At 35.3% G+C, this 25,412-nt stretch overlaps 1 protein-coding gene across 2 annotated transcripts in view; it reads left to right on the top strand.

Moving 5' to 3' along the window:
- Positions 1-25,412, top strand: part of Stat4 (signal transducer and activator of transcription 4) — a 93,467-nt gene that overhangs the window by 34,493 nt on the left and 33,562 nt on the right. For both annotated transcript variants that reach the window (XM_013030099.1, XM_013030094.1), the window contains exons 4-8: positions 14,673-14,771; positions 17,044-17,136; positions 20,712-20,790; positions 23,021-23,106; positions 25,000-25,151. In XM_013030099.1, coding sequence (XP_012885553.1) covers positions 14,673-14,771; positions 17,044-17,136; positions 20,712-20,790; positions 23,021-23,106; positions 25,000-25,151 — 509 coding nt within the window. The remainder of the gene's footprint in view (positions 1-14,672; positions 14,772-17,043; positions 17,137-20,711; positions 20,791-23,020; positions 23,107-24,999; positions 25,152-25,412) is intronic.

The following is a 25,412-nucleotide window of genomic DNA, read 5'->3' as shown; positions in this document are numbered from 1 at the left end:
AAATCAGAGCTTTTCACTAAAATTATTTTTATTGTTAATTTTTCTACTTCCTGAGTTTCATATCACAGAAGTCCCTTCATATGAGTTGGTGCCCAACTGGTCCAAAGCAAATGTGTCATGGTTTATTGAACCATTCCTTTTAAGGATGTAATCTCTTCACCTCCACTTGTCCTACACCATAAGTAGTATTATAAGGAACCTCCAAAAGATACACAGAGAGTCCTGGAAATGGACTTATAATCAAAGGCATAACATTTCAAGTTTTAATAGATAATTATGAGATTGCTCTCCTAAGATGTAAAATTCACATTTCTACCACCAAAGTCATTGAGGAATATATACATATACACATACAAATATTATCACACTTTTTCATGTTTTACCAATATAATTGGAGAGAAATAATAATTCTCCTTTTTCTTAAAGTTGGCTTTCTATGAGTATTTATGCAGCTCAGAATCCTTTCCCATATTTGGATGGACTTGTTTGTAAATTTCATATTCATTTCTTTATATTGAGTTTTCTCATCATTTTCAATGGGTTCCTTATACCTATCTTTCACATATTAATAATTCATATGTTACTAATATTTTCCCTAGTCTATCATGTCTTTTGACTTAATGACATCATTTTCCAGACCAAAAAAAATTCCCTGAATTGTGATAAGAAATAATTTCTTTTTAATATAGTTTCTGAGAGTCTTAGTTTGATTCATAACCTTTAGCTTATTGACATGGTTTCCTGAATTTTATTCTAACATTTTTAAGAGTTTATATGAAATTATTTCTACTGGGACTTCTGCTTCTAAATTTAGAGACAATTATATGCACAATCTGTTTTTGATTTGTTTTGTTTTGAGAGCCAGTGTTTCTATGTAGCGTAGGCTGGCATCAAACTCAAGATTGTTCTGCTCAGCCTCCCAAGTACTGGGGTTACAGGGCCTATGCCACTTTGCCTGGCTTAAAATTTTAAAAAAATTTGTGTTTTCTTTAAGTAATTGTACACAGGAGTTGACATTCAACAGAGCATTCTACTAATTTCCCATGTTCATTCTTCTTCCCCTCTCCCCTTGGTCCCACCTCTCCTCTTGCAAGTACCTATTTCCTGGTATTTCTTTTGTTGGGCTTTGATGTAGTCTTTCTACTGAATTATACTATTTGCACTCTCCATAGAGTTTATTATACTTCAGTTAATTCCTTTATAACTGCTTGGGTACCACCCAGTGTGTTTACTTCTAAATAGGTAAGCACATTCTAGCTTCCACAAAGAGGAAAACCATGCAACCTGTGTTCTGTGGGTCTGGTTATTTCACCTAATATAAATTTTTTTCAGTCTTTACATTTCCTTACAAATGGTACAATAACATTCTTTCTGATGGAAGAGTAGAATTTTATTGTATATGAATATACATATATATGTATGTATATATGTATGTACATATGTGTACATATATACACACAGAATATTTTCCTGATCTGTTTTCTTGATCTCATTTTCTTGATCTGTTCATCATTGAGGGTCATCTGGGCTGATTTTATCTTTGCTATTGGTATACAAAACTGCAATGAATACGCTTGTGCTGTAGCTTGGACCTCATTTGTGATCCATTGGATATATGCCCAGGAGTGGAATTGCTGGGTCATAGGGAAGATCTATGTTTAGACTTTTGAGGAACCTCCAATATTGCCTTCGGGAGTTATTGAGCAAGCTTATATTCCCACAAACATTATATTAGAGTTCTCTTTTGGCCACATCTATGTCAGTATTTGTTGCTATTAGTTTTCTTGAGGATGGCCATTCTAACTGGAATGAGGTAGAATCTCCGTGTTTTGTTTTGTTTTGTTTTGTTTTTAAATTTGCTTTTCCTTTATAGCCAGAGATGTTGAGTGTTTCATGTCTACTGGTCATATTTACTTCTACTTATGAGAAGTCTCTCTTTAAGTCATTACTTATTTATTAATTGGGTTGTTGTTTCTTTAATGGTTTACTTTCTGAGCATTCAATTTTTTGAGCTCTAAGTATATTTTGCATATTAGGCCCTGTCTCATGGATTAAACGGGATTTATCCTACAGATGAAAAGCTGGTTTAACATATGTAAGTATAATACAACACATCAGCAGAAGCAAGGACAAGAACAACATGATCATCTCAATACATGTAGAAAAAGTCCTTAACCAAGATCCTACATCCCTTTACAATAAAAGCTCTGAAGAATTTAGGAATACATAGAACATCACACAATATAAGAAAGGCTGTATATAATAGCCAGCATTACACTTCATGCGGAAAAAAACACTTTCTCCAACTCCTCTTCAGCACTCCTCTTCCTAGCAAGAGCAATAGGGCAAGAGAAAAACATAAAGGGGAGCTAAATAGGAAAGGAAAAAAGAAAACTATCCCTTTTTTCAGATGACATGATCCTGTACTTAGTGGACCCCAAAATCTCCTACCCCGAGCTATTAGAACTGGCCTAACACTTGGCAAAGCAGCAGGGTATAAAATCAACCCACAACCATCAGTAGCTTTTCTGTATACCAACAATGAGAAGATTGAAACTGAAATCAGAAAAGCAACCCCATTGCAATTGCCTCAAAACAACATCATCAACAACAATAATAACAACAACAAAACCTAGGAATTGGGGCTGGGAAGGTGGCTCAGTGGTAGAGCACTTGCTTTGCATGCATGAGGCCCTGGGTTTGATTCCTCAGCACCACATAAGCAAAAAAAGAAAAAAGCCAGAAGTAGCGCTGTGGCTCAAGTGGTAGAGTGCTAGCCTTGAGCTGAAGAGCTGAGGGACAGCGCCCAGGCCCAGAGTTCAGGCTCATTGACCCCCCAAAACAACAACAACAACAACAAAAACCTAGGAATTAACCAAACATATGAAGGACCGCTATTGGACTTTAAAAATTTGAAAAGCAGATTGAAAAACCTTCTATGCTCTTGTATTGGAAGAATTAACATCATTAAAATAGCAATGCTGCCCAAAGCAATTTACAAATTCAATGCAATACCTATCAAAATCCCAATAACATTCTTTAATGAAATAGAGAAAGCAATCCAAAAATTTGTATGGAATAACAAAAGACCCCGAATAGTAAGAGCAACCCTTAATAGGTAGAATAGTGTTGGAGGAATAACAATTCCAAACTTCAAACTGTATTACAGAGCCATAGTAATGAAAACAACTTGATACTGGCACAAAAACAGGTCTGAAGAACAGTGGAACAGAATATAAGACCCAGAAATGAACACACAGACCTATAGCCATCTTATATCCAAAAAGGGAGTCAAAGATATAGGCTAGAAGAAAGACAGACCCTTCAAAAAACGGTGCTGGCAAAACTGGATATCCATATGCAGGAAACTAGATTTCTTATTATCACCTTGCATTAGCGTCATTCAAAATGGATAAAAGACCTCAATGGAAGGCCAGTTACCATGAAACTTTTACAGGGAAGAGGGATAGGGGAAACACTAGGCTTCTGAACACAGGTCAAACTTTTGAACTAAAATTCCAGAAACAGAACAAATCAAAGAATGAACTGATAAATGGGATTTCATCAAACTTAAAAGTATCTGCATGCAAAGGACATAGCTAACATGCTAGATAGAAAAATCATACACTGAAAGATTTTAACTGGTTTAAGATATTTTTAACAAGTTTTTTTCAACTGAACTGAAATGCTAACTTTTCATATGTTAATATTTTTGGCTGTGAATGTATTTATTTTTGGTTATAATAACATTTACAAAATATAATGGCTTAATGGACAAAGACTATGTTTTACAACACAATTGCCCAAGTAGTCTTGCTGATGTGGACAAGATTTTGCCCACTAACCTGAGTCAAGGTTCTTTTCAGTGTCAGTTATGTCAATGTTAATTTTCTTTTGCAATGTTTCCCACAACCCTTTTGTGCTCTGCTAATCTACTTATATGTTAACACTATTGACAAGTCACAAGTTGCATTATACATACATATTTCAGTATCTTATGTGAAAAGCCCTCTCCCTCTTTATCCTGGACACAGTGGTCAAGGTAGTTGACTACTAAAAGTAACAACACTGGAGTCAAAATTTGAATTGTGACTTAAAGTTACTTAATATCCCCTTACTTCAGTCTATTTGTGAAATTAGATGATAACACTCATCACAGACAGTTATGAAAGTTAAATGAAGCAAAATATTGAACTTAGAAAATTCCCTGACATCTATCAAGCACTGAGAAATTAAGTAGCCCTTATAATTTTCTTAACTACTTTCAAACATTTCTCCTTCTTAGCAAACTTTAAAATCGTGTCATTGAATCATTCCTTCAACCTCAAATCCTCCAAAAGCAACTCCGGAGAGTCTAACTTTAATATAATTAAATATACAATTATTTTAGAACAATTAATGTTTTCATGATGTGTCTCCCATCCTAAAATTTTTATTTATGCTTTCTGGAATCTTACTTCACATTTTTAGTTTGACTCTAGTTTAAATTATATGAAACCTGGAGTCTTTCTTATTAGATTTATTCTTGTTTTTAAATTTAAATTTGGCTTTAAGATAAATGAAAACATAAAAATTACACATACTTATAGCATACCATGTTCTGGTCCCTACTATCTACATCGCATGATGCTTAAATCATGTTAACCCTATCTCCAACATTTATCTTTTATGGTATATTAATTTTTTAAATGATTGAAATTTTGAGTGTTGGATTTTCTGTTTTTAGGTCTAGATGGTCATTATCAGTTAAGAGGAAGCCATGCCATCTCGTATGTCCATTGTATAAGGTTTATGAGCCTCTTCCCCCAATTCTACCATTAACTAGAATATTTACTTTCTTTACCAGTATTTTGACTTAATATTTCCCTTTCTTGTCTTTATATTCTTGTCTAAATGCTCTAATCCTGTTAAGAATATATGCATTGCTATTTCTAGAGTGAGGGAGAATGGGTGGGTGAAGGATCCTATAAGATATAAAGAAGGGTGTATCAGAAGAACGTCTTAACCACATAGTGAGTGGGTGAGTCAGAGCATCATCCCTACTGGAAGGAATGCCTCATAGTTCAATATGGAAGTCTCAGGACAGTGATACTAGTCAACCCAGGAGAAGACCTCCTCTGACCTTTCAGAAGCAAAATTGCCCTTTCCAGGGATATATGCCTCTTCCAACAAACCGCAGGATTCTAGCCTTTTATCTTTATTGCTAGAAAAGGACAAATGGAAACTCCAGAAGGACTTAAAGAAAGGCCTTTATCAACACAGAGATTAAATAGCATGTCTTTTCTATTTCTTTTTCATCTTGGAGAGGATTATAATAATTTACTCATCATCTCATTTGATCAACCAGCATTTGCGAGGTTTATATGAGGTGGCAGCTACTTCAAAATTGGTCTCGAAGCCAGGCACCTGTGGCTCACACCTAAGATCTGAGGATCATGGTTCAAAGCCAGTCCAGGCAGGAAAGTCTGTGAGACTCATCTCCAATTAACCACCAGAAAACCAGAAGTGGTGCTGCGGCTCAAGTGGTAGAGTGCTCACCTTGAGCTGAAGAGCTCAGGGACAGCGCCAAGGCCCAGAGTTTTCAAGTCCCACAATCAACAACAACAATTAAAAAAAAGTTGGTCTTGAAGAAGGGTAAGCCCCCTCTGGAACATTCATAATCTAGATGAAGAAACAGATATAAAATGTAAATGCTGTTTTACAATACAATATTATACACTATGCAGGGTTGTGGATAGAACATTCCTTACAAGTTAACAAGTTTCTCAATAACAAAGTGGAAAAAACAAGACTTCTGGATCAGAGACAAATGACTGTATTATTTACAGCAAAAGACATGTTTGTTTTCATTGGTTCTCCACGTGCCCCAAGTCCTACAGAGGTGATACAGTGGGTCTGTCAGGGTGTCTGCACACTTAATGGGGTGTTAGTACAAGAAAGGAATGATGAAGTTGAAGAATTTATTGGTTTCATAGCTAGAGAAGCAAGCCCACTCTGGTTACAATGAGATTCTCGAGGTTGTCTGCACTAAGTATGACTCTAAGAGTTATAAATGGTAGAGCCTTGTTTTCCTGGAATATCTTATAAGATCATGAAGGATACTCACCCACCATGGTTGATTGCCTTTACCAACAGGAAATAGAATTGACAGATGTGTTGAGACCTAAGACATATCAGCAAACGTTAATAGTTACTTTATAGTTAAATAACTGATAGTTTTCTACTGGTTGGTTTGTAAACTAGCATTTCAACTATGTTGATATTTCATAACTAATACTTGCTCTGAAAGTATTTATCATAGAAAATAATAAAGTGTCCAGGGAAAATAAAATCAAATGAAGCTTATAGCCCAAAGAGCCTGGTATCAAAAAAAAGTAGCTCTGGTTTGCCTATTGGTACTGAATTGCTACCATGAGTGAATTAATATTTTCTTCAAAGGAACTTTCAGCACATTTGTGTGCCAGAGCAAGCTAGTCCACAAGAAATGACAAAAATGTCCCTGTTGCCTAATTAAAAAAAAACAACAACTGTAGCCTTGCTTTTTCTTTTGTATTTGTAACAATACATTCCTGGAACACAACCCAGTTTTATTCCATTGGTTTTATAATCAGTTTTGTTCATTTGTGTGAAGCTAATAAGAAGTTGTTTTTCTGTCTCTTGTTGATTTACCATTTATCAATTTTAAGCTCTTCCACCATCTCTTGAGACAAGAAAGAAAAGTACTGATGTTATTAGAGAGCTTTACAAGTTACAAAGCTCTTTCTCAGTTGTGGGCATGCTCCTTGGGATGATACTGGGATGAAGGACATTGTTATCTAAATTGACTGGGCAAGCAGCTAAAACAATGAAGGTTATAAAATGACTCAACTGAGATCACACTGTTTCGGACAGTGGTGTCATGATGGGTTAAGTCTACAGACACAGGACAGGATGCAGAGAATGTACTCAGAATTTACAGAAGATATACTGGATGCCTTTAATAAGCATTTTTAATGTATACCAACAAGCTATATGTATACACACATATATCTATGGCTAATTTTTAGCTAACTTTTAGCTAAAGATAGATACATTGTTAATAGGATAAAGAGTAACTGGGCATTAATAATGTATAGCTATTGAGAATCTATACCTACTTCTCTCTTGTCAAAGAAACACATATGTGATAAAGGGAATTAAAAGTAACTTTGCAGGTGACGGCAAGCAACTTTCTTTGAATTCTTTCATTTCTGATGAGGGGATTAGCATTATGAGGGTAGTTAAGCACTGTAATTTGTCTTAGAAAAGTATTTTTTGAGCAGCCTTGCATTTACTAAAAATTGAGTGGAAAGTACAGTTCCTACACATTCCCTTGGTCTTCTCTTACCAGTGGCTGCTGCATCTTGTATTGATCTGGTGAATTTGTTATAAATGATGAATCAAGATTACATTATTGAGGTCCTTATGTACATTATATTTGTGTGGATTTTAACATGTATAACTGTATAACATTAGGCACACACCATCATAGCATCAGATAGAAGTCTGTGTTCCACCTATTCATTCCTCTTTTCTTCCAGACCTCTGGCAACCACTAACATTTTTATTGTCTCAGGAGTTTGCCTCTTTCCTGAACACACATGCTTTCACATAGTAACTGGCATTTAAGATTTAAGTTTCTATTATTATTATCATTATTATTTCTCTTCCTCTTCTTCCTCCTCCTATTTTTCTTCTCCTTCTCCTTCTCCTTCTCTGAAAGTTCAGGGGTTTTAACTCAGAACCTCATGCTTGTTAGACATGGCCCCAGCCCTTTTTTGCTTTTTGTTTTTTTTTCAGATGGTGTCTAATGCTTTCAGCCACAGGTCAGTCTTAGACATCAATCTTCTTACCTTGCCTTCCAAAAGCTGAGATTACAGACAGGCTTGTACTTTGAGATAGTCTTGCTAACTTTTTGCCTGGCCTGGTTTCTAGCCATAATCCTTCTATTTCTGCCTCCCAAGTAATAAGGGTTACAGATGTGAGCCACCATGCCTGGCTAACTATTTCTTTTTTGTGCTAAATAATATTATATTTTTAGATGTACAACAGATTATTCAATTCTCCTAAGACACCTAGACTATTTCCAAATTTCAGAAGTTATAAAGAAAGTTCTTATAACCATCCTTGTATTTACTCCTTTGAGTAGCTACCAAGGGAATGTGATTGCTGGATCCTATGATTTAAAAATATGTTGAAAACAAACTTCACAACTTCAGCCAGTGGGGAGGAATGCGGTAGTTGTGGCGGTGGGAGGGAAGGGATGGTATGGGGAAAACAAAGGAGACAACAATGCTCAATAGGAAATGTGCTCATTACCTTGCTCATGCAACTGTAATCCCTCTGTACAGCATTTTTACAATAAAAAACATACAAAAATATGTTTAATTTTAAAAGAAACTGTCAATCTGTTTTTCCAATGTCTCTGTATCATTTCACATTCCTACCAGCAATGACAACTTTCTCTCCAAGATTTTTTTCTTGGTGACAACCTTGGGGCTTGAACTTAGGGCGTAGGTGCTATGCTATTCCTGAGTTTTGGTGCTCAAGGTTAACCCTCTAGCACTTGAGCCACAGCTTTACTTCTAGCTTTTTTTGGTAGTTAATTGGAGACAAAACCGGCTTTAAACCATGATCCTCAGATCATAGCCTCCTGTGTAACTAGGGTTATAGATATGAACCACCATTTTGGCTCTTTCCCAAATTTGTTGTTGTTGTTGTTGTTATTGTTGCAGGTCCTGGGACTTGAACTCAGGGCCTGGGCACAGTCCCTGAGTTTCTTTGTACTCAAGCCCAGTGCTCTACCTCTTGAACCACAGCAAGACTGTGGCTTTTTCTGAGTAGTTTATTGGAGATAAGAGGCTCACAGATTGTTCTGCCTGGGCTGGCTTTGAATTGTGACCATTAGATCTCAGCCTGCTGTGTAGTTAGGGTTACTGATGTGAGCTACTGGCACTTGGCTCTCTTTCCAAGATTTTAACATCTGAAATCAGAGCACCTCTTATAATCACTAGCTTCTTTCAATTGCTGTTTCCATGAACCAATCACAGACCTCATTGATACTGTCTCTAAAGTGAAACACAGCTACTCATGTAGCTCATAGGGTCATAACTACCTAAGCTGCTGTCACTTCAGTTAAATTATATGTTCTGTTGGCATACTGTGTTGTTTAATACTGTTTAAAATACCATTAAAACATAGCACTATGATTTAGAGTTAACAAATATGTAGAGAAGGAATAGGTTAAGAACAAATAAAGTAAAAATTGACAAATAAAATGAAAAACAGGTAATGCTAGAACGTAGGAAGGTGGCCTAATTTAGCAATACTGCAAACTACACTAGCAGTGAAAAAGAAAAAAGTGCTGATTTAAAAAAAATGTTTGCTGTGTTGGGGGTCCAAGTAAAAATCATTAAAGGGACACAGGTTTTCATTCTAGGTTATCAAAACAGCATAGCATGTACTTTACATCTACCTGTTGATTACTGCAGTTATCATTGTATTTTTAAATTATAACACAATATCTGAAAATAAAACTTCTTCGAAGGTGTTACTGGAGTATTACAATAACAGATGGATGATGAGTGAGGTAACAGAGAACAGATCAAAAGTCTTCTGGAATTGATATCAGGGGATCTGCCATATATTCTAGTTCTCAATGACTTCATAGACATCTAAGCAGTTAAATAATCTCACCTCAAAAGTATAGTCATATAATTTGTAATTGTGATGGTATGACTAGACCACCATATGAAATCCTTTGATGATTCAGCCAAGAAACAATGGGGACCATTTACAGAAGAAGCTTGTCTTGATTATTGTTTGAAAACCTTCTGTTGAGAATTAGCTTAAGAATTTTCCAACTACAAAACTTACAGAAAGAAGATCAAAGTTATTCATACTCTAAAAAATAATGCATCACTAACCTGATGGCCTACAACCACACTTTTATGGAAAAATAAGAAAGGCAATGAATCTGAGATTAAAAGTGGTTCAGAAAAGCTAATTCAGAATAAATGAAAAACTTTCAGGAATACATCAACCAATTTATTTTCTGTACATTTCCCCTTTCATATATGCACAATACTGAATTAAATACCTAAATCCATGCTGAGATAAATTTGAAGAGTTTCATTAAGGTAAAATATAAATGATTAAAGAGACATTGTATTTATAAACTGCTTTGTTGGATGGCAAATCGTTTGTACAACTACTTAACATAATAAAATTTTTAAAATAGCCAGCAAAAAAGCCTTATGTCATACATAGGTCATTATTTTCTTCAAGTAAAAAGCATTACAAGAGATAGTTTCATTCATAATAAGGTTTTACTCATGAGTAAGTCTATTTGTATCTGATATCTCCTTAGAGATATTCATGAAATAGCTCAAAACAACTCTTCAGTTTCTAATGAAAATTAATCAGGCAAAAAAAACACCAATGATACAAACATCTAAATAAAACTAGGAACAAATTTGGTTTAATAGGCATGTATAAAATATATATATATATATAATGTATGCATCCAAAAAAGCCAGGAACTGGTGGCTCATGCCTGTAATTAATTCTAAACTACTTAGAAAGCTGAGATCTAAAGATCATGGTTTGAAGCCAGCCTAAGCAGGAAAATTTGTGGGTCTCTTATCTCTAATAAACCACTGAAAATGCCAGAAGCAGAGCTGAGGCTCAAGTGGTTGAGCACAAAAGCTCAGATATAATGTCCAGGCCCTGAATTCAAGCCCTAGGACCATTTGTGCCACTCCCGAATTAAGTCCAAGAACTGACATGTACATATATACATGCATACTCTCTCTCTTTCTCTCTCTCTTTCTCTCTCTCTCTTTCTCTCTCTCTCCCTCTCTGTCGCCCTCTCTTTGTCTCCCTCTCTCTGTCTCCCTCCCTCTCTCCCTCTCTCTGTCTGTCTCCCTCCCTCCCCCTCTCCCTCTCTGTCCATATCTACATAAAGAGAATATATGTAACCAACAGCTGCAGAGTACATATTCTTTACAAGTTAATATAAAACTACAAAATGTCCATAGGCTAAGCCACAAAATGAATCTCAACTAATGTGGATAATCAAAAACATTTACAGCCAATATTCTGATCAAATTGAACTAAATTAGAAACCAAGTTTGTTCTGGAGTAGAAAAAAAATCTTTGTCTAGAAATTAATAAATATATTTCCAAATAAGCCTTAGAACAAAGGTAAAATCCTGATGGGAATTAGATGATTAAAAAGGAAGAAAATTCTATTAACACTTGCAGGAAACATTATTTGTCTATGCAGGAAATCCAAAAGTAAAATTTTACCATTTCTGGAAGTGGCACTGTGGCTGAAGTGGTAGAGTGCTCATCTTGAACCGAAAAGTTCAAGCCCCATGACTGACAAAAAAATACCATTTGTTTTCTTTGTTTCTTTTCCTTTTTCTTTTTTTGTCAGCCGTGGGGGCTGAACTCTGGGCCTGGGCGCTATCCCTCAGCTTTCAGCTTAAGGCTAGTGCCTTACCAGTTGAGCCACAGCACCACTTCCAGCTTTTTTCTGCTTAGGTGATGCTGAGGAATCGAACCCAGGGCCTCATGCATGCGAGGCAAGCATTCTACCACTGAGCCAACTTCCCAGCCCCAAAATACCATTTCTAAAAGTAAAATTTTAGAATTGATAATAAATATTACAAATTCTAACTAGCTGGGAGACTAAGACCTGGGGAATTAAAGTTCAAAGCTAGTTTGAGCAAAAAAATCTGTGACATTCCATCTCCAATTAACTAGAAAGGAGCTTGGCTGGAGGCACGAGTCAAGTGATAAGAGTACCTGCCATAGCAAGCAAGCCAAGCAAAACTAAAACTTTAGTTTAGACCAAATATATCTCTAACAAGTTTTAACAAGTTTGCTGGGCTCAATATGTAGATAAAAATTGTATTTCCATATATCAGCAGATACAGTTAAGAAATATAATTTGTTATAGTATTGAAAAATATTAACTATGGAAATAACGAAAGATGTCTCAGCTTTCTATGGAAAGTTTTGATGTCTAACAGATATTATAGACACTCTATACAGCTGATTATAAGCATGCCAAGTATCTCTACATAATTCCATTGCAACTGTGTGTATGTGTGTGGGTGTACATGGAATTTAACAAGCTGGTTCTAAAATTTATATTGAAATGTCAAGAAAACCTACTTAACATCATGACTTAACATAAAGCTCTAATGATGATCTGTTGGCAAAGCAGGTAGAATCCAAAGATAGAATGGTTCAGAACAAGCCATTTACATATGGACACTGGATCCATTTCATCATTGTGAAAAAAGAAGAGAACATTCAGACTGTGGATATATATGGAAAAGCGTAAAGGAAACTCTTTACCAACAAGCTTCAAGGGAATTACAATGAACAACAAAACTACAAAGATTTTAAAAGATTTCTTAAACTCATCATAAAAGATACCAGCCATGAAGGAGAAGATGAATAAATCTAACCTTACTATCATTAAAAGTTTCCTGACAAGCTGGGCATCGGTGGCTCACTAGCTACTCGGGAGGCTGAGATATGAGGCTCATGGTTCAAAGCCAGCCTGGGCAGGTTTATCTCCCATAAACCACAAGTAAACTGGAAGTGGTGCTGTGGCCCAAGTGGCAAAGGGTAGCCTGAAGCTGAAAAGCTGAAGGACAGCACCCACGTTCAGAGTTCAAGCCTCACAGCCAAAAGAAAACAGAAAAAAAGAAAGAAAAAAGTTCCCTTACAATAGATGATAGGGAGAGGTCAGGCAAGAGAGTAGGAGATACTTGAAATACCTATGCACAAGAGAAACTAGAATGTAAAACAAGTAGGCAGTTTCTCTTTTTCTGGCTTCCTTTTTCTTCCTTCTTTTCCACCAAAATACATTTAAAGGTTTCTTCTTAAGTCCATATAAAAATAGTAACCACTGAAAGGTGAATACAAGTGCTTCTTTGATACTTAGGGAAATAAAAGTGTTCATTTGCTTTTTTTGAGTGTAGAGTGATCAACTTTCCATAACATGGTTTCATACCTTTAAATTATATATTGTTAGGGAAAAATAAAGTGGAAAGATATCCTGGTTAAAAATAATGTTAACTCCTGGGTCTTAACAAAAGAGAAAAAGTGAGTAATTTAACCTCATAAGATATGGAGAAACTGAATCTGAAAAGGAAGGCAAAAGAAGTTTAAGAAAGGAAAATGAAGAAGTGCACAACAAAGCTGATGAAAGATAAAGTAAGAAAAACAAAGTTAAATACTGGTGATTTTTGTGATGGGAGAGGACCACCTGGTCTCAGGACATGTTCCCAAATTTACATTCTAGATTCACTCTGGAAGAAGCCATTGCCTTTTAATAATGAAATATTTTAAAATAAGCTGAAGGCAAAATAAAAGTACATAACTTTTCTTGAGAAGTTAAGTGCAAGTTAGACAAAAAAAAAATCATTTGTTGACAAAATTAACAATGGGAAAAAACTGTCCACACAGATAAATTAGGAGATCCTTGCCTAGTAAATAGTTATCATTTCTTTGTCTCCTGATTTTGTTAATTCAGTCTTATTTTTCTTCATTTGAAGATTTCGATTTAAAAGCAGACAACATGTCAAAGACTGTAGAAGATTGGGAATCCAAAAAGTTGACCTTTGCCATAATTTTGCAAACAGAACTGTCAGATCACATGCATCATCTGATAAAACTGTGACAGCAGTCATTGCCATAAGATTTTTTTATAACCAGTATCTTTGATTTACTGTCTCTGTAATCTACTTTTGACTAGTTGTTACTTTTTATTTCATAGATTTTTTTTCTTACTGATATTGGCCATTTGGCTATTACATAATTAGCAGCAGCTCTTTCAGAAAGGAGGGCAGAGGGGTACTAAATACAAACATTGGCCTACTATACCTCTTGCTAATCCTTTCTTGGAAAAAGTTTAGTAAAGAAGTTTAGCAGTCCTGACTAAAGTGATGGTGCTATTCCAATTAGTCTTGAAAATCAAAGACGCCTAGAGGCCTTGTAGGCAAAGTAAATGTAGATTGCAAGATGAATGTTGGCAAATTCTAACTGTGCAGCAGTATAAAATCTCCAGTAGTTTAATTTACAAAACATTCTTGATGAACTGAATTAGGCCCACAGGCTTCCAGTCAACATTATCTGTACTTTTAGCCTTGGCAATAACATATGTATCTTTAGATCGTAAAAATGTTGTTGACATTCAGGTATAGTTTCCCTTTTGTATTCAAATAGAGTTGTCAACATGAATACCAACAATTAGGGACCCAAATAGATGTGTTAAGCATGAAGCACAGAGTTAACAAATGCACAGCTAGGACTATCCTGATTCATAATAATTCATAGGGAAGTAATTCTTATATCTGAAATCTCCTCTGAAGATTAATAGACCTCTGGAATGTGTTTCTTAAAGGGTACCTGAGAAAAATTATTAACTGTTAAAATGATGTTTGAAGACAAAAGAGTAATATTTTCCATTAAGAATCTATGTACTATGAATTTCTGTTGTTTTATAGTGATATAGATTACTGAAACAAATACCAAATCATTTCATTACTTATTGGGAGACTTTTCAGTCAATGATATTTTTATATGGTGCAGATATTTAAGCTTGTATTCTATTTCTATTCGCTCTCTTTCAGGGGAAATTTCATGGGAATCCAATGCATGTAGCTGTAGTTATTTCAAATTGTTTAAGAGAAGAGAGGAGAATTTTGGCTGCAGCTAATATGCCTGTGCAGGTAATCTTTTCTGAATTCTTGATCTTACTTTCTCACCTTAAGCTACATTTTTCTGCAACAGAAAGTTAACTTCCTCAACTATATTACTACTACTGTCATCATTCCAGTCACTTATATTCAGGTTGAGATCATCCTTAAGCAGTCCCTTGACTTTCCTCCATATTAAGATAATTTATTACTGAATTTTTCCATATTTTATTTCTAAAATATTTACTGTAACTTCCTGTTTCCAGTATGTTCTGATCTAGGATCTCACCATATTAAGACCTCCTAATTACCACTGAGACTCTGCTTCCCTCAGTACATTATCTTCACAGACTGATCTGTGAACCCTTCAGTACCTTTTAATTTCCTACCTTTTAAGTCCAGACCAGCCTCGGCAGGGAGTCTTACAGAAACTCCACAAATGTTGGTTGTCAATTGTTTTGAAAGTACTTTTTTTTCCTCTGATGTTCTAGATTATGTTTTATCCAACTACCCAACATGAATTCAGAACCTTCATCAAAGTACAGGGATCAATAACATCTTTATTTTTCAGCTGATTCTTACAAAAAGAATAATAAATAATAAAGTTTCCAAACAGAAATCATGGTACTGATTTGGGATGGTCTAAGCAGTATATTCTTTATTAAAATTTCTTAGGCTCAGTTATTGTAAAGTTATGGCCATTTCCATACTTTGAGTTTTAACTAATCCTTCTTAGATGATGAAAGATGGTATCACTTTCATATGATTTAAGAACTGTACTAAAGTTATAAAGTACATGTAATTTGATTCAATGCTTTTTGAGTAAAAATTAAGACATTATCACCATACATGATATCCTCATATATATTTTCAGCTGTCCTTTCTTTGTACTTCTCTCACCTCTAGTCATTTGTATGTAAGTTGTTTCCTTCAAATGTCAAATATCAAACTGAAATGTATGTTTGAGTACATGCCCATCAAAGACACTCTGAAAACACACCTGAAGCCCTGTAGCCCAACTTTCAACTAGATAGATAATGGAGACTAAAATGGGAGAAAGGGAGGTTTTATAAAGGCATTAGCCATGTGAAGAATGAGGTATAGTGGCAGAATACTGGATCACAATCAACAACATGGGTTCCCCTTGAAATTCTGCCACTGGCCTAGTGTGGATTTTAGTCACATTATCATCATTTCTAATCATCAGTCCCCATTCAACTATAAGGTGAAGGGTCAGTGGACATCCTCACTCTCATCTCTAGATATTGCTCAACTATACACATAACTATATACATAAGAGTCCCACTTGAGGTCAGATTATTAAAGGGCCAAAAAGTAGTGCTCAGAGAAGTTGCTTGGGCTTCCTGTTGAACCATACTCATATTTTCACATTATCATTAGTAAACTTGCTTTAAAATTTTTTTTCTTACTAAACTCCATTTTAAGATTTAAAATAAATCTTATCAGTAAATTCAATATCCTCAATTGTGAATTAAAGTCCAACCTGATTTTATTATACTTATTTTTAAATTACATGTACTAGTTTTGTAGACTTCAAAAGTAATACAGATGTGCTTTAGAAAATTAGGAACATTTGAAAAATCATAAAATCATCTGTGATTTTACTATTCTATGATTTAAAACACTGATAATATTGTGGCACATATTCTTCTAAGCATATGTACTGGAGTTAACACATCGATATGTATATTCAGGTAGTTATAAATACATAATAGATATATAGTGTACATATGAAAACAACATAGTCATATAGTAGCTTTTTTGTGAGTGGTGGGGTTTGAACTCAGAATTTAGGCACTGTCCTTGTGCTTTTTCACTCAAGTATAGTGCTCTTTGAACCACAGCACCACTTCCAGTTTTCTGAAAGTTAATTGGAGTTTCATGGACTTTCCTGCCTAGGCTTGCTTTAAACAGAAATCCTTAGATCTCACCCCCTGAGTAACTAGGATTACTGGCATGAGCCACTGGTGTCCACTCATATAGTGTTTTTATAATATGCTTAGTTCCTTAAAATTTAATATGATTTATATAGGGCAATTAAATATTTCCAATTGCATGATTTATTTTGTTTTCTTGTGGGCCTCAAATCCAGGATCTTGCACATGTTAAAAGAATCTACCACAGAGCTACACTTCTAACCCTAATGGGATAATTTTTATGGTTCTGACACGTTCTATATCACCTTGATTCAAACCTCAGTTCAAAGTATATAGTACATATATTACATTCATTATAGGCCTCTTTTGTCCGTGGTACTGAAATTTCAAGACTTTCTGTTTTCCAGGGACCTCTGGAGAAATCCTTACAAAGTTCTTCAGTTTCAGAAAGACAGAGAAATGTGGAGCACAAGGTGACTGCCATTAAAAACAGTGTCCAGGTAAGTGATCTCCTGCGGATACGTTGAGAGGCAACTTACTGCTCCCACACTTGGAGACTTTCTGATGCAGGCCCACACTTAGCACATAGAAAAACCATTGGATAATTTGTTAGTAAGACAACTTCTCACACATACCATGTTGGTATGAGGAGAATTTATTTGTGGGAAGCTTTTCAACTCTAATTTGAACTTCTCTGATTTAGAGCTATCAGATTATCTCTTTCTTCTTGAATATACTTTAGCACTTTATATTAAATGTGTCATATCATCCAAGTTGTTTTTATTAATCTGTAATATTTCATTACCCTTTGAATATCTGAGGGTCCTATATGCCTTTCATTAGATATTGACAATTTTTGTCTTTTTTCCCCTCCAAATTCAGTCTGCTCACATTCATTTCACTGATCTCAGAAAATATTTTCAAGGTAAAATTAACTTTCCACCCTTTTATATACAAAAAAAATGTTACTTTTCCTTTCCAAAGTTTACACAGCTTGCAATGAACTTTAAACTACATTGTCTGAAAAGTAGGCAGAGAAGTTAAAGAATGTATTTCTAGGCATTTGCTCCCAGTGATCAGATTCTCTATAGCAAGTTAAACAGGCTCACAGAAGTCTCTGCTGATAACATTACAATCAGGTTCTCAAGATGCGTTCAGCCCTAAATGCCTCAGCACATTACAGTGTTCCAACCAAGGACATGACTGACTGTACACATGCATTACTACATGCTATTGTTTTATCATAGTAAAAATATTAAACACATTAATCCGATACACAATTTTGTTCTTTGAATGTTGCATATAACATATATGTTATCTAGCTAGCTATCGGTGGTACTGGGGATCAAACCCAGTACTTCACATGTGCTAGGCAAGCACTCTACCACTGAGCTACGCCTAAGCCTCTTATGTTCCTTATAATTTCCAAGACTTATGGTACCACAGAGGCCTACTTTATTGAGTCCTAACCCCATCTCTTTTTCACACGTATATACCACCCCATCTGCTGTGAGAGTTGCCTACCTAGGGCTTCTGTGGAGTCTTCCACCGTTAACTCCAGGCTGCCTTCAGACAATGACCAGATAAGACAGGTGGCTAAACCCCTTGTCTTAAGCTGAGGTTAACTCTGTAATGCAGGTCATGCTCCTGGATCCCTTACAGAAGCAGACCAAAGTTAGAGTGAAGATGCCACACTCTCCTCTATCTTATCCCTCCCCTTCATACCTTTATCCTGAGAACACACCTCCAACAAATTCTAGGAATCTAATTCCTATCCCAGGCTCTTGATCCAAGAAACCCTGATTTACAGATAGCCAAAATGGTGTCTGTCCATCAATATACAACTCCCCTCTCTTTACAAGTTCCATCTTCCCATGCTCTGGAGTAAGATGCTTCTATATGGATCCTCATCCCATCATGAGACCTTTTGAAGGTCATTGCTGGGCATTTTCAAATTTGCAGTCACTGAGATCTGAACATGTTTGACTTTTTGGAGTTGTTGTTTAATGTACTTTTCATTCATTTTGGTGTGCTTTTATTAGAAGATTCTATATTACCTTCTTTCAGCTTTTACTTTTGAAATCAAAGCATAAAGACCAGGGGCTGGGAAGTTGGCTCAATGGTAGAGTGCTTGCCTTGCATGCATGAGGCCCTGGGTTCGATTCCTCAGCACCATATAAGCAAAAAGACGGACGTGGTACTGTGGCTCAAGTGGTAGAGTGCTAGCCTTGAGCTGAAGAGCTAAGGGACAGTGCCCAGGTCCAGAGTTCAGGCCCCACAACCGGACCCCCCCAAAAAAAAACCCCAGTATATCTGTGCTTTAAAACTATCATATTTTACTTTGTTACATTTTCTTGGGCATATGGATTCCCTGTCTTTTTGCACCCTGTAGTCTTCCACAGGTCTTTGTTATTCAGAAATTTAATATTTAAGTGAAATGCTGTGCTATTAAAATGAATTGAAAAAAGTGAAACTGGTGAAGGCAGACTAGATTAGAAATCAAGCTTTAGTATGTCTTATTAGATGACTTTGTGCCTCACTATTTTCACATGAAAAGTGAATTTTTTTTTATTTTCTAGGTTACCAAAAGATAGTCTGTGTGAGGTTGAAGCTTGGCAAAATTTGTTGAAAATTTTATAGCTGTTATTGTTATGCAGATAATATACTGTGTTGTCAATAGTTTGTACTTTTCTTTGCTAAAAATTTCTAAATGTCAATAAAGTCATTTGAGAGAGTGCGAGGACAAGGAGAAGAGTGATCATTGCTAATGCTTTTGCCCATGATGCCAGACACTGACTTACACAATTTAACTCACATGATCATGAAGTAGAGACACTTAATATCTTCTTTTCTCTCCATGATTCCAGAGAGATTTTCTCAAGGTCAGGTTAATAAGTCATAGAATTGGGACAAATTCTTTTTTTTTTTTTTTTGTCAGTCATGGGGTCTGAACTTTGTGCCTGTGTGCTGTCCCTCAGCTCTTCAGCTCAAGGCTAGCGCTCTACCACTTGAGCCACAGTGCCACTTCTGGCTTTTTTCTACTTACGTGGTGCTTAGGAATCGAACCCCTGGCCTCATGCATGCAAGGCAATCACTCTATACTGAGCCACCTTCCCAGGCCTGGGACAAATTCTTTCTACTTCAATATTTGATACCTTCATTAACTAGTAACCTAACTAAATTTAGAATTTGTGGAGAAAGGATTGGGGGTGGAACAATGTAATTTTTTTGTAATAGAAAGACCTAGTAGAAAACCTTTTGGAATAAGTAATAGAATTTTTGACTTTCTAAGAGAAAAGTAGTAGTCTGAAATCTAGGCAACAGTGGGTCTAGCTTTGGTAAAGGGTGGCAGACAGCTGGATGACCAGACTTCCCACCAAACTCTTCGAGAAAAAGTCGTGTACCTTTGGACACTTTGACACTTAAGTCACTTGCCATGTTTCTTCAACCAAAAAAAAGCAAGGTTAAATACTTCACTTGTGTGAAGACTAAACAAGATAGTATTTGAAAAGCTTTTAGTGCAGATCTTGACACTGAATCACTATTATGACTGAATAGGGACCATCACCAGGTTTAGAGACAAGTGAAATCAAAAATCTCAAGGACAGGAACAAACAGGAGAAAGTCTAAGTATATGTTAAGAAGTAGAAAGAAAAAAATATTTAGGCCCAATTGTTACTAATTAGAGCATATTTGAAGGGGCACTTAAACAAAAAGTGATCACCGAATATTAATACATAGGTAAAAGAATTGCCCAAGAGATCTTAAGAGAGCCAAAAACACATATTTCTTCTTTTAAAAGTTTTATTCCATCACTTGGAATGAATTGAGAAGCGATGAGACTTCAAATAATTCCTTTCCAAACACAAAGATAAAGAAAGGTAGCTGGAAGAGAAACTTCAGCCTGATTTTTCTAGCATTTTTCAATTTTGATATGAATCAGCTTTTCAAAGACATGGCCACTATAGTCTTTGGACGCCATTGGAGATTGAAGCACCAGTGTATTATTTTAAAATACTTCTGATATGGTTTCATTGCCATGCTTTTGACTGAGTGTATTTTCTTTTGTGTATAGATGACAGAACAAGACACCAAATACTTAGAAGACCTGCAAGATGAATTTGACTACAGATATAAAACAATTCAGACAATGGGTAAGTTTTTGTTCTGTCTGTAACTCTACCTTAGAACATAAAAGCAGCATTACTATTAAGTATTTCTCCTTACTGACAGAGTCGATCTGCAAATTTGATCTGCTTCCTTAAATGAGCTTTTTTCTTTAAATAGGATGTAACAGAGTGTATTACTTTGTCTTTGCTTCTTCTCTTTACATATATATATATATAAACATTCAATTGTACGTTTATATATTACCATCCAATTGTAGATTACCCTCCAATTCCAAATAAATTTCAAATTTCATGAATGATCACCCCTACTTCAATATACATCTCCCCCAAATATGAATGTTCTCCAAAAGAATCAAAATACCACAACTAACTAAAGTAAAATAACTGACTAGTATGATAAATTAATTACTAATATAATCTCTGGGTATTTCTTTTCAATATAATCTTGAAGAATTGTAAAGTAGAAATATGAAATATGAAAGAAAATTCAGAAAATAAAAAAGAGCCTTAAAAATATAAATCACACAAAGAAAATCACACAATCTATAGATAGCCTTTTCCCTGTGCGTTTCCCTGTGCATGTAATAAGTATATCTATGTACCTTTTTTATTTTAAAAAATGTACTTTACTTTTATTATAGAGGGTATATACAGAGGGCTTACATCTGCATGAGTCAGGTAATAAGCAGATTCCCTTCTATGCTGTGTCATCTGTTCCCTCATTCTCTCCCATTCCCTCCCTCCCATTTCCACCCATGAGTTGTATAGTCCGCTTTCACCAATGTCCAGTGTGCTCCCCTGCTGCACTTCTTCACCATTTTTCCTCGAGTTCAGTGCCCCACACCCTCCTACAGATATACACGGGGAATACACAGTATATAAGGTAAAAAATACAGAATCAAAGAATACAGAGTCATCAGAAAAATAAAAATCAAATTTAAAAAGTCTTTGGTTTCCATACCTTAGGAGTTCATTTCAGTATGTGTATTATTTTATATAAATATGAAGAGGCGTGTAGGTATTGCACCTTTGTGATTCCTTCCTAAGACTATCCTCTTTTGGTCTCACTATATGTGAATCTAGAATCCTGTGTAATTTCTACTTATTTAAAAAAAAACATCCTTATATAGAGTTTTGTGTATTTCATTTTAAAGTTTCTCATGTCAAAAAATCTTCATAAATATGGTTTTACTATAAGGGCACTGAAATCTATTTGATTCTCTTTCTGTGGTTGAGATTGCTTTCAATTTCTTTTAAAGAAATGGACAGAGAAAAGTGAACAAGATACAAGACTTAAGATTTACAAGTGATAATGGATTAGTAGTTTAATTAGTAGGACAATTGACAACATTCCAATTAGATCTAGAGTGGTTGACAGGTTGGTACCCAGGAGAATTTACTGATGTTGACCACTGTACTACCTATGCAGACCATAGAGGATGCTGGGTAAGGAATATGGGACTCTATTATTTTGAAACTCCTTTGTATTATTTCAAAATAATTTGTAAAAAAACAGGTCAGATACAAATCTTAAACTTACAATAACTTCTTTATTAATATGTTAAAATGTATTGTGAGGGAAGTACAGATGATTGTGATCACATGTTCAACTTTTTCTCGGTGAAGTGTTCTTTGTTTTTCTAGAATCTTCAGTATGTTGTGACTTTCATGAAATACTATTCACATGTCCATGACCCTTTGTATTTTGTCCTTCAAAAGAAATAGCACAAACATGGCTTTAATTAATTACCAAAGGATCCATGATCCTAAGAGGGTTCAAGATAACTATAAATTTAATCAGGTATTGTCGTTTATCAAAGACAACATCATCCTAAATTCCATATATAAACTAACATAAACTACTAACTTTAAAATTAGCATATAACAAAGTACACTAACCAATAAAGCTATTTTAAATTTAGGATATTATGATTTGAGTTACTTTAGTATTTCCCAGTGATTCATGGGCTTTATTAAGAATAAAATGATCATTTTAATCCCTTAAATTAGTATGTATTTACTTTGTTCTATCCTGCCTCTTATAAGAGAAATGAAAGATGAGAAGATAAATTATAGTGAAGACAGGAAATTATCTAATGGAATTCTCAATTGATAAAATATTACTTAAACAAGATTTTGCCACAGGTGACATCGAAGAGTTAGAGAGTTCTTGAGTGAGGGTTCGTCTTGAGGCAGACTTGGCTTTCAGGAGTAGAGAGCTTCAGTCTATAAATTGTATTTCTTCCCTTTGTAGATCAGGGTGACAAGAATAGTCTTCTAATGAATCAGGAAGTATTGACGCTGCAAGAAATGCTGAACAGCCTGGACTTCAAGAGAAAGGTAAGTGGAGAATTTGAATGTGGTCATTTGCCCACTTTTCTCCTTTTCCTAAATCTAATCCTACTGAAAACAAGCAAGTTCTTAGACATGTTCAATTCCATTAACATGAATCAGTAAATCCCAATGAGGTTTCTAAGACACATACTTTGCTGTTAGACATGTTTCCTTTAATAACATTGCAAAGCCAAACCTCTCTGGACACTTATTTTGTTTATGTGATACATAGCTATACTGTAGCTATCATAAATTTCAAAAAGGAAATTTTGCTCAGTTGTGGGTTGTTGGATTTGTTTGTTTGTTTGTTTGGTTTTTTTTTTACTGTTTCAGACATAGCTATTTTAGGGGCTATTCTTAATGTTAAGAAAGGGTTATACTTCACACAAATAAAAAATTACTTTATGACTATTACACTTTTATTGGAAGAAATAGTGTTCTAGTTTCACTTTTGAGAAATGACAAATTCTTAGATTTCAGAATAGCTCATTTGCAACTGAATATATTAAATCTAACCTCTTCCCAAAGAGAGGAAGAATTGTTTTATTTTGTCTGTATTTGGTTCAATGAGATATTTTTAAAAAGGGAAATATCTCTATTTTAATTTTTAACTCAGTGAAGGTAAATGAAATTGATATTTAACCAATAACTGATAAATCAATTGATAAAATGTTACTTAAACAAGATTTTGCCACATATATAAAGTTATAAAAGTATAAAAGTTATTTTTTCCCTACAATTAATTATAGGCAGGTACAAATTGTTTTATAAGAACACAATAAGAAGCCAGGTGCCAGTGGCTCATGCCTGTAATCCTAGCTACTAACGAGGCTCAGATCTGAGGATCACAGTTCAAAGCAAGACTGCAAGACAACCCGTGAAACTCTTATCTCCAATAAACCACCAGAAGACCAGAAGTGGCACTGTAGCTCAAGTGGTAAAGCACTAGCCTTAAGCTGAAGAGCTGAGGGACAGCACCCAGGCCCAGAGTTCAAGATGACCAACCAAAAAGCAAACAAACAAAAAAACCCACAGTAGTTACTCCAGGAGAAAACTTAATGTTTTATGCATAATGTGTGATATATATGTTGCTTTATCTTAGAAATAAGATTTTAAGGACAAAAGGAACCTTGGAAACAATTCAGTTCATCTCCTGATTGTACAGATAAGATGATCAATTTTCAGTGAGGCTAAATCATTTGCCCACATTCACATAGCCATGGCAAAGCCAGAAAGAAATGCTCATCTTCTAATACTTTCATCTCTGAAAGTTAGGCTTTTCTACTATGCCTCCCTAAATCCAAATAAAGTTCTAATAAAAATTAACACAAATTCTGGCACCAGTGGCTCATGCCTGTAATCCTAGCTATTCAGAAGGCTGAGATTTGAGGATCATGATTTGAAGCCAGCCTGGGAAGGAAAGTCTGTGAGACTCTCATCTCCAATTAACCACCAGAAAACCTGCAGTGGCTCTGTGGCTCAAGTGGTAGAGTTCTAGCCTTGAGTGAAAAAGCTCAGGGACAAAGCCCAGGCCCTGGCTTCAAGCCCTATGACTGAGCAAAAAAAAAAATTAACAGATGATTAAATTTTTAGTCAGTACATTCACAATAAATGAATAATCATATTTTAGAAAAACTAAGTTACACTTGTAAACATTCTTTAAATATGTGGCATTATGACTACAAGACACACTCTTGTAACAGAAATGACCAATTCTGCATACTAACACTGAAAATGTATTATGAGAATGTGAAACTCTGGCCATTCTTCTTTCTTCATATCATCATCTAATTGCAATAATACAATTGAAAAGTCAGTGCATGGCAAAAAGAAGCAAAATATTTGCTCAAATGGCTGTTGCTTTGGCAAATCTCTTTCATGCCTCATCTTTGTTTGTAGGAAGCTCTCAGTAAGATGACCCAAATAGTCAATGAAACAGACTTGTTGATGAACAGCATGCTGATTGAAGAGTTGCAGGACTGGAAAAGGAGGCAGCAGATTGCCTGCATTGGAGGTCCACTCCATAATGGGCTGGACCAACTTCAAAACTGGTAAAGTGAATTGACTTTAGTTTCTAGAGAAAACCACAGGAAGTTACACACACACACACACACCCTTTACACACACACACACACACACCACACACACACATACACACCACACACACACACACACACACACCCTTTACTATCTCTCAGCCAGAAAATACAAATTTACCAGAAGCTTCCCGATGGCATACTAGAAGATAGTTAGACATAGAGATAGAAAATTATTTTTTTGTCAGACCTGGAGCTCAAATTCTGGGTTTGGGT

Source organism: Dipodomys ordii, unplaced genomic scaffold, assembly GCF_000151885.1.
Source record: "Dipodomys ordii isolate 6190 unplaced genomic scaffold, Dord_2.0 Scaffold5, whole genome shotgun sequence".
Lineage (NCBI taxonomy): Eukaryota > Metazoa > Chordata > Mammalia > Rodentia > Heteromyidae > Dipodomys > Dipodomys ordii.
Note: the sequence above shows the minus strand (reverse complement) of the source record. Positions and strands in the feature narration are given on the sequence as shown.